General features: G+C 42.4%; 1 protein-coding gene across 1 annotated transcript; it reads right to left on the reverse strand.

Moving 5' to 3' along the window:
* Positions 1 to 234: 234 nt before the first annotated feature.
* On the reverse strand, positions 235 to 8464 carry LOC125464583 (uncharacterized HIT-like protein Synpcc7942_1390). The gene is made up of 5 exons (XM_048557185.2): positions 8219 to 8464; positions 6568 to 6723; positions 5216 to 5320; positions 3503 to 3575; positions 235 to 440 (listed from the first exon to the last, which is right to left on the reverse strand). The coding sequence occupies exons 1-5, from the start codon at positions 8324 to 8326 to the stop codon at positions 349 to 351; spliced, it is 534 nt and encodes a 177-aa protein (XP_048413142.1). The 5' UTR covers positions 8327 to 8464; the 3' UTR covers positions 235 to 348.
* Positions 8465 to 9622: the final 1158 nt, after the last annotated feature.

Consider the following 9622-nt stretch of genomic DNA (forward strand, 5'->3'; position numbering starts at 1 on the left):
AGTAGTACATGTAACCCTTCTACCTCATACTAATTAAAGGGCAGTCACCCAAAACATTAAAGCACAGCGAGTCGGCAAAGTGGAAACTGGTTTGAGCCTGAAGCTTTCACTAGAGCCCCCAGAGTATAACTCAGCCCACACTTACAACAGTGACGTTACTCACAATGAGGAATCACAACCTTAATTTTCAAATTTTATAACCTAGAATTCACTAATGGCCGAACAGGATACATATTCTGCATTGGTAGAAAAATCAATTATTTATTTCCAAGTAAGTGTTACAGAGTAAATGCTTCAATAGAATGAAACACAAATTCAGAACTCAGTGACAGAGTCAGTTATATCCTTCTAACCAGGTGGCCACCTCATCTGCCGTCCTCCAATCACGTGGATGTGTAGGTGGTAAACAGACTGCGCTCCGTTCTTCCCGTCATTAATCACTAACAAAAAACAAAAAACAATTGCTTTAAGACAAAGTGGCGCCAGGAGAATATGGCCAGAGTACCTGCTTCAGATGTTTGTCATTGTGATAAACACCCTCAATTAAAACTGTCCCACATGAGAATCCTGCCTTTCAGCAACACATTCTCCATTAGGCTCATTTATCAGCCACTTTACACCCATTAGCTCTGGAACTTTAGAATGAAATCGGACTCGCATGTCTCTCCTGAAAACCTCCTGGAAAATCCTGTTAGCATTGTCAAGGAAGGGGAGATGTTCGTTGCTGTCCATCACTTGGATGTAGCACCAAGGTATATGGTGTCAGTAAAGGGGTTGGCTGAAAGCTACCTGCCTGCCATTTAGCCACACTCGACTGAATGCACAATTAATAACTGTAATGTAATACTAGAAAAAAACCATAATATATAGGAGGAGAACTAGGCCATTCAGCCCATCAAGCCTGCTCTGCCATTCTATCATGGCTGATATGGTTCTCAACCCCATTTTCCTGGCCTTTCCCCATAATGTTGGATTCCCTTACTAATCAAGAACTTATCTGTCTACTTCTTAAACACACTCAATGACTTGGCCTGTGCAGCCCTCTGTGGCAATGAGTTTCACATACTCACCACCCTCTAGTTGAAAAAATTCCTCATCTCAGTCCTAAAGGTTGGTTCCTTCACTCTGAGTTTGTATCTCGAGTCCTCTTCTCCACATCCTCTCTATCCAGGCCTCCCGGTGTTCTGGAAGTTTCAATCAGATTCCATCCTCATCTTTCTAAACTCTATTGAGGAAAGATCCAGGGTCCTCAGCTGTTCCTCATCTGACAAGCCCTTCAAAAACTTTTTCTGATGAAGGGTCTAGGCCCGAAATGTCAGCTTTTGTGCTCCTAAGATGCTGCTTGGCCTGCGGTGTTCATCCAGCTCCACACTTTATTATCTCGGATTCTCCAGCATCTGCAGTTCCCATTATCTCTGAAACAACTGTGGATCTCTACCAGTCAATGGCTGCCACCCCTAAAAAGACCCGTATATCCCCATTCTCTGTCTTCTGCCAATCAGCCAGGGCTCTGATCGTGTCAGTGCTTTAGCCCTAACACCATGGCCTCTTAATTAGTTTCACAGAAATGAAATAAAGGTAAGTAATTTGTGTTAGTTGTAAAGTAGTTTGTTCCTCCTGCAACGTTTTATGAGGCAGGAGGCGTTTCCCACCAATATTTTTCTGGAGAAGATGACTTGCACGGGAGTCTATTTTCATAGATTAAATCAGCCCGTTGTTACCCCTTCACCATTGTCCATGTATACTGAGGAGCCAGTGTATAATGTGTCAGATATCAGCTATGGGACACTGCTTTGTAACCTAATCTTATTCACAGCTGACTGGATAGCTGCTTCTGGAATACAGTGTCTTGAAGAAAAAGTTAATATCAGGGCAGAAATTTGTTCACAAAGCTGAGCTTTTTTTGCTCAGATCATTTATCTGTGAGCTAACAGCTAATAAAAAATACATCCACAACTTCTAGGTGTACAACACGTATTGGCATGCGAGACAGTCTAACTGGATTAACAATATAATCCAAAAAATAACTTGGAACTATGCCCTCCACATCTACTTGAAATTTACCTGGATCTGGAGAAGCTAGACCAGAGGCCCCCCGAGACAAAAGTTATTTTTTAAACCGCCAATCCGTACACGGACAATAATGATTAAAGGTTCCATAACATCCTGCTAACCACCAGGATACTTAGGATTTCACATGCAGAACATACATTCCCAACATTTATATAAAACTAAAAAAAAAGTAACTTTTGGCAAAGCCCTATCATTCACTTTTGTTCCCAACAATGTATCCGCTATTTCTTCTTTTGGAGTGTGTGTGGAATGTTTTTCAAACCCAATTAAAACAGAATCCCTACAGTATGGAAACAGGCCATTCAGTGCAACATGTCCACCCCAACCCTTTGAAGGGCATCTCACCCAGACCCACATCTCTGTATCTATCTGACAGACCCTATCCCTGTAACCCTACATTTCCCATGGCTAATGCACTTAACCTAGAGACCCCTGACACTATGGATAACTTAGCATGGCCAAAACACTGAACTTGCACATTTTTGGACTGTGGGTGGAAGCCAGAGAGCCTGGCAGAAACCCACACAGACATAGGGAGAACAGGCAAACTCCACACAGACAGTCACCCAGGATCAATTAGCCAGATGAGAGTCCCACCTCATACTAATGAAAGGGCAGTCACCCAAAATATTAAAGCAGACAGAGCTGGCAAAATGGGAACTGGTTTGAGCCTGACACTTTCGTTCGGGCCCCCAGAATATAACCAAGCCCACACTTGCAACATTGATGTTACTCACAGTGAGGAATCACAAGCTTAATTTTAAATTTTATAATCTAGAGCTCAATAATGACAGAACAGAATACATATTCTGCATTTGTAGACAAATCAGTTATTTATTTCCAAGCAAGATTTTCAAAGTAAATGTTTTAATAGAATGAAACACAAAATCAGCATTCAATGTCAGACAGCCAGTCTGCCCCATATCTTTCTAAATGACAAATGACGAGTATGGCAGACGTTGTGGTGAGAGAATTTCTCAGTACCTTGTTATCTGTGTATACTTTAAAAGGTACAACTAACTGAGTGCCTGTACAAAGTGCAATGTTTATGACTGCTGGTAACACATTAATGAAAATGAATTCAACAGGTTCTCCTGAGTGTTACAAATCTTACAGTTTAAACACATCACCAATTTCCAAAATGTACCCTTTCCTACTTGTCTGTACCAGCCGCCATTTTTTTTAGTTTTTTTGTGTGCGCGCGTGCGTTGGTGAAAGTTGCTATTCACATTTAAAACAGTATATCTTATTTTCTGGACAGATTATCCTACCAAGAAAGCACAAGAAGATATGATTGTGTAGCTGTCCCTATCTCCGACCGGCGATCAAAATGGAAGTCAGTAAAACTATTAGGCTGACTACAATAGATAATTAAAAATGATTACCCTCCATTCCTTGAACAGACACCTCAATTTATTCATAGACTTACCCACTCTGTACCCATCTGTGAGGCCTTCTTTCTTTGCAAGGTTTTTAGCCACTATCAGTAGATGCCCCAGCAGCTGTTTGCACAACAAGGAGAACAAACTTTATATCACAGGAAAAAGATTGCGCGCTGGTTAAACTCACACATACAGAGTTTAACAACATTTGAGACAACACAACTATAAAATAAATATTTCATTTCACTGCTGCAGTCTATCCTCTTTGCTGTAAGTAAACCTACACAAACTTTTCACAATACCATTCATTTTGAGCAATTTATTCATACAGTGCGTTTAAGAACACTAGAATTAGGAGCAGCAGTAGGCAATTCAGCCCCTTGAACCTGCTCCACCCATTAAATACAATGATGGCTGATCTCATTTCAGCCTCATCTCCACTGTCCTGTCAACTGTCTATAACCTTTCAACACATTGAGGTGTCAAAACATTTCAGATTCCTTTGTCACTAAGCAAAACTTGACACTGAGCCACATAAGGAGATATAAGATGGATCACCTAAAGCTTAATCAAAAATGTGTCCTGAAGGTGGAAAGTGAGGTAGAGACAGAGCAGTCAAATGTGGAAATTCCATAGCTAGTGTCTAAACAATTGAAAGCATGGCTGTTGATGGTAAAGTGGTGAAAATTTGAGATGCACAGGAGTCCAGATATTCTAGAGGTTGTGAAGGTTTGAAAAAGTTTCAGTGAAAGGGAGATTCGAGGGTTTGGGGTAGGAAAGAGGGTAGGTTTGAAGTGCAGGCAATAGAGGGATTTCAAGATAAATTATGTGAAACTTAATACAGAGAGATTGCGACATAGAAAGTTAAGTCAAGTTACTGAGCATAAGGGCGGTGAATGAATAGGACTCGACATGAATTGAGACTCAATTTTAAAAAGCTCAATGTTCAGTAATTCTACAAATGCAGTCGATACTTGAAAATAATCAAAACTCCTGTGTTTAAATAAACTGTTCCTTTGGGCTATCATAACATACAACTGAAACAGCCATTTATAGTTAACAAAGTGTGGGGCTGGATGAACACAGCAGGCCAAGCAGCATCTTAGGAGCACAAAAGCTGACGTTTCGGGCCTAGACCCTTCATCAGAAATTTCTGATGAAGGGTCTAGACCCAAAACATCAGCTTTTGGGCCCCTAAGATGCTGCTTGGCCTGCTGTGTTCATCCAGCCCCACACTTTGTTATCTCGGATTCTCCAGCATCTGCAGGTCCCATTATCTCTGATACAACCATTTAGTGGATTTTTAGTGACATTGTTGGCAACATCTCTCATCTTCTGCTCTTCTGAAGTGTGTCACAACAAATTCTGATAGGAATAAGAAGCCTTCTAGTACCTTGCCCAATTCTTCATCTGTAATCCTTGGTTTAGTGTCAGCAGGCCTGTCACAACCTATTCAACTGCAGGATACATTCTGAACACAAATCTAAGCTCAGTTGATGCATCTCAATATTCACCTAATAGTTGTCTCCACTGGGATTATGTAGGTATTAGTATTTGATGAATAATTCTGGAAACAGAAATCCTAGCCAATTATTTCCTCACAGGCTCACTCTGTTAAGGCCAGCTGTACTAGCTCTTGTTGAGATATGCTAGTGCAGCACAGACCAGGGATCAAAACTATTCTGGCCTTAATTGCCTCAGTAACGTTTCGACTTATCAACAGACTGTAAGAGCATTATATTCTACATATTTTTCCCTACCTCTTTGTCATCATCTGCTGTCTCACTGATTCGTGGTATAGGGATTTTGGGTATGACAAGGAAATGAACTGGACCCTGAGGATTCACATCTCTGAAAGACATGCACTGTAGAGAAGAACAAGAATCAATAAACAGTAGCATAAAATCAATATAAAGAAAAATACTGTAAAGGGGAAATTTAGAATCAAGTCCTCTACCCCATCTTCTGGTTCCAAGAGGGAAGAAAGCTTAAGCACTTGATTTGTTTTCAAGCTGTTGTGATCATGTAACAAAGTGAAATCATATATGACAAGGAACAGGGAGTATAGTACCCACAGTAATTACTCTAGATGAAAGCAGAACACTGCAAATGCTTATAATCTGAAATACAAATCTCCAAATGCTAGCAATGTTCAGCTAGTGAGGTCGCAGTTGTGCAGAGAAACAGCTACTGTTTCAGGTCAACGATGTAATCATCTGAAGGGAAATAGCTAACCTGCAACTTTGGGCTGAAATTTCCCAGCCCCAAAGAAGATGGGATTTAGAGGAGGGGAGGAGTGATAGGAAAGTTAAGGGACACTTAATAATTCCACAAATTACTTTCCCGGGGCAGGATGCCATTGAAATTGGTTGCCTATTCCAAAAGGGCAGGCAATGAAGCTTAGAGAGGCCCTAATTAAGACCACTGTGCTACATATTTCCAGCATTAGATAGCACCCATGCTGTGTCAGGAACACAGAAATGGACGGTTCACAGTAAGTGGTCCAAGCTGTCACCCAACTGACTTCTTTGCCAGCAGTAATTCACCGAAGGGAGTTAATCCCAGGCAGCAGCCACTTCACAGAGACTGTTGTGTTTACTAATTCTTGCTCTGCCCCTGTAATAACTGCTTCCTCTCACAGAAGGTGACTCCATGGCATCATTTTCACTACTGGTCCTGGCCAAGCAATTACCAGCACAGCAAAGGCAGACCTCCACAGAGGACAGGCTGCTTGAACTTCCCACTGCTGGATTCCCAAATTAGACATGGCTCTTGCAGGCGAATTGCTAACTGGCTGCCTCCAGGGAGGTTATATCTGACTTCTCAACACACTCAGTTTCAGGCCTCAGAGTGTTGAGCCTGACATCATATTTACAGCAAAATTCAACCTGTTCAGTTTCATTCTGTCTCCACAGATGCTGCTGGGCCTATTGAGCATTTCCAGTATTCTCTAATTACCTATGACATTTAATTTGTAAATTTGTCTATGTAAAAATGACTGAATTCCAAAATGATTCACTGTGCCATTCTGAAAATTTCACAATAATTTGAGGAAAGAAGTGCTCTCCATAAGGCCTTTACAACAAGTGAAAAATGTATTCAATAGATATACCTGATCATCTTCATATATGATGTCAGCTGGAAGCGACTTATCAATAATTTTTGTGAATAATGTAGGTGGTTGGTTTCTATATTTCTTGTTCGCACTGTCAGCCAATGTTGCTTTAGGGACATCCCTGCCATTTACTTTAGATAAACAGCAGTCTTTCTAAAATTGAAAAAGGAGATGTCAGGATTTAATAATATATATACATTGCTGCAGTCACTCTGAGTATAAGCGCGTCACTCTGTGCCTGCAGCTTCCCCACAATACTGTAATGAAGCGTAACTGCAAACAGTGGTTTAACATTTGTAGTTTCCATAGGTGCTATAATTATTTTATTCTTGTTCTTCAGAATCTGGGTGTTGCTTAACTGGGAGCCAATGAAGGTTAGTGAGCACAGGGGTGGTGGATGGGTAAATGAGATTTGCTGGGAGTTAAGAAATGACAGTAGAATTTTGGATGACCTCAAGTTTACGCAGGATAGAATGGAGAAGGCCAGCCAGGAATATGTCGGAATAGGTTGGCATAGTGGTTAGTACTGCTGCCTCACAGAGCCAGGGACCTGGGTTCGATTCCACCTTTGGATGGCTGTGTGGATTTTGCACATTCTCCCCATGTCTTCACAGATTTCCTCCCATAGTCCAAAAATATGCAGGCTAGGTGGATTGGCTATGCTAAATTTCACCAAGGATGTGCAGGCTATGTAGATTAGCCATGGGAAATGCCAGGTTACACTAGTGGAGTGAATTTGGGTGGGATGCTCTTTGGAGGGTCACTAGGGACCTGATGGGCCCAAAGGCCTGCTTCCACACTGTAGGGATTCTTTGATTCTATTCAAGACAAAGGTAACAAAGACATGGAAGGACAGCGATAGATGGGCAATATATGCTGGCCCAGCCAGTGACACCCACATCCCATGAATGAATAAAAAGGGCATTAGATGACAATATTATCAGCATATGCGCTGAGGAAGAGTTGAACTGGATAATGTTTGAATACATACTCTTAGTAACGAGTGTTTGGAAGTTCATCTTGAGATCAGGAAACCAAGGTTATTTATCAATCTGGTGCAGCCTTGTACAGTTACAAAGAGGGAGAGGTTCAGTAGTTGGAACCATATGTTTAGTTCAGCAGTTCTAGCAGCAGCATCTAGCACCACGCACAGCCTTGAAACGGCAATATTCAAGCTTCTTTCAATTCTGAATAAGTCATACTGGACTCCAAATGTGATCTCAGTATCTCTCCAGGCACTGCGCGACCCGCTAACTTTCTCCAGTACTTTATGTTTATTTTCGGTGCCTTTGCAAGTTCTGATTCCAATATCTATCCAGTCACCGACAGCCCTTGTTGAAGGCTTGGTTTCCACTCGGGCACCAAACAAAAATCACGCCGACTGGCATTGTTATTTGCGAGCAGAAAATCAATCAGCAGGTTCCGATCCACCGCGGGGACCTCTGGCCAGAAGCGAGCCCGGTCTCCCCTCGGCTTCAGGATGTTACAAGCTGAGCTACAGTCTATAGCAGCCTTGGAGAAGTAACAGAGCCTGCATTCTCAATGGGCACCGCGGTGTGATTGACAGCTCACTGTGACTGCTGAATGGTCTGAGGAGCCGTCAATCAAACCCGCCCTCGGTGTTGGTGCTGGGCCTTTTGCTTCCTACCTGCACCCAGCCACCACAGACTCCTCCGTCCAGCAGCGCCCGCCTCACAGGCACAAAGCCCGGCTCCGAGAAGCACCTGGGCAGTCTCAATGCAAACAGTGCGCTCATCGTTACCAGTACAGTCCGCAGTTCAATCTCCCCGCACTCTGACAGTCTCCCCTTTAACAGCAACCCATGTTGTCGGTGTTGCACCCGCTGGTTGGTTAGCTCAAACCACGTGGATCTACACAGAGTGTGGGCTATACCCGCGACTCAAATCTATAGCCAGGGGAAAGAAAGTATGACATAATGAAACCGATTTTAAAGCGCCCCTGACCCCCAATCATATTAGTGCAAATATGCTTGGGCATTGACGGTCAGCAACCTGGTGAAAAAACCTCTTTAGTTTATATCAAACATATTGGTGTTCCAAGTTTTCCTGAACGGAGTGCTGCAGACTGGCACATTCTAAGGTTCAGGACTACATGCAAAGCGATAATTTATAGCTTGAGCAACTAAGGTAATGGTAAGGAAAAGCCACCAGCTATTCTTTCTGCCCTAACGTACTATGGGACTTCTGGAAGCATTTTTAGCTTCCAGTGAAATGTATATAGTTTATTTTCATATTCAGTTAAACTTACACTTTGGCATTTGAATTGAGACACCAAAGTGCTCATCTGACAAATATTTTCATTCTATGTTCTGTAATATCTGACTTGAATAAAGTTTATTCTTTGCAACAAGAATTGTAGAGACATGTGCGTTAACCTATATTTTAAGATGCATTGCAGTTGCTAAAAGTGCTATGGAAAACAGGTTATTTTACAAGTATTATTTCACGTCATAAAATAATTGTGGAATGGTTACAGCACATAAGGAGGCCATTGAGGCATTCATATCTATGCTAGCTCTCTTTAACAACAACTTAGCTTGTCCCCCTTGTGAGATATAGATTCACGTGCTCAAAATCACAGAGTCAGTGGAAACAAAGTCTTGGAAACAAGTAACTTAAGCTTTATTATGAGTCTGCAGAATAGGGTGCCCCCTGTTGCATGAGACACACACAGGTCAGGGAGCCTCCCCTTTTTGTAGGTGATAATGGGAACTGCAGATGCTGGAGAATTCAAGATAATAAAATGTTTGGCTGGATGAACACAGCAGACCCAGCAGCATCTCAGCACAAAAGCTGACGTTTCGGGCCTAGACCCTTCATCAGAGAGGGGGTTGGGGTGAGGGTTCTGGAATAAATAGGGAGAGGGGGGAGGCGGACCGAAGATGGAGAGAAAAGAAGATAGTTGGAGAGGGCAGTATAGATGGGGAGGTAGGGAGGGGATAGGTCAGTCCAGGGAAGAGGGACAGGTCAAGGAGGTGGGATGAGGTTAGTAGGTAGGAGATGGAGGTGCGGCTTGGGGTGGGAGGAGGGGA

This window comes from Stegostoma tigrinum, chromosome 1, assembly GCF_030684315.1.
Source record: "Stegostoma tigrinum isolate sSteTig4 chromosome 1, sSteTig4.hap1, whole genome shotgun sequence".
NCBI classification, from domain to species: domain Eukaryota; kingdom Metazoa; phylum Chordata; class Chondrichthyes; order Orectolobiformes; family Stegostomatidae; genus Stegostoma; species Stegostoma tigrinum.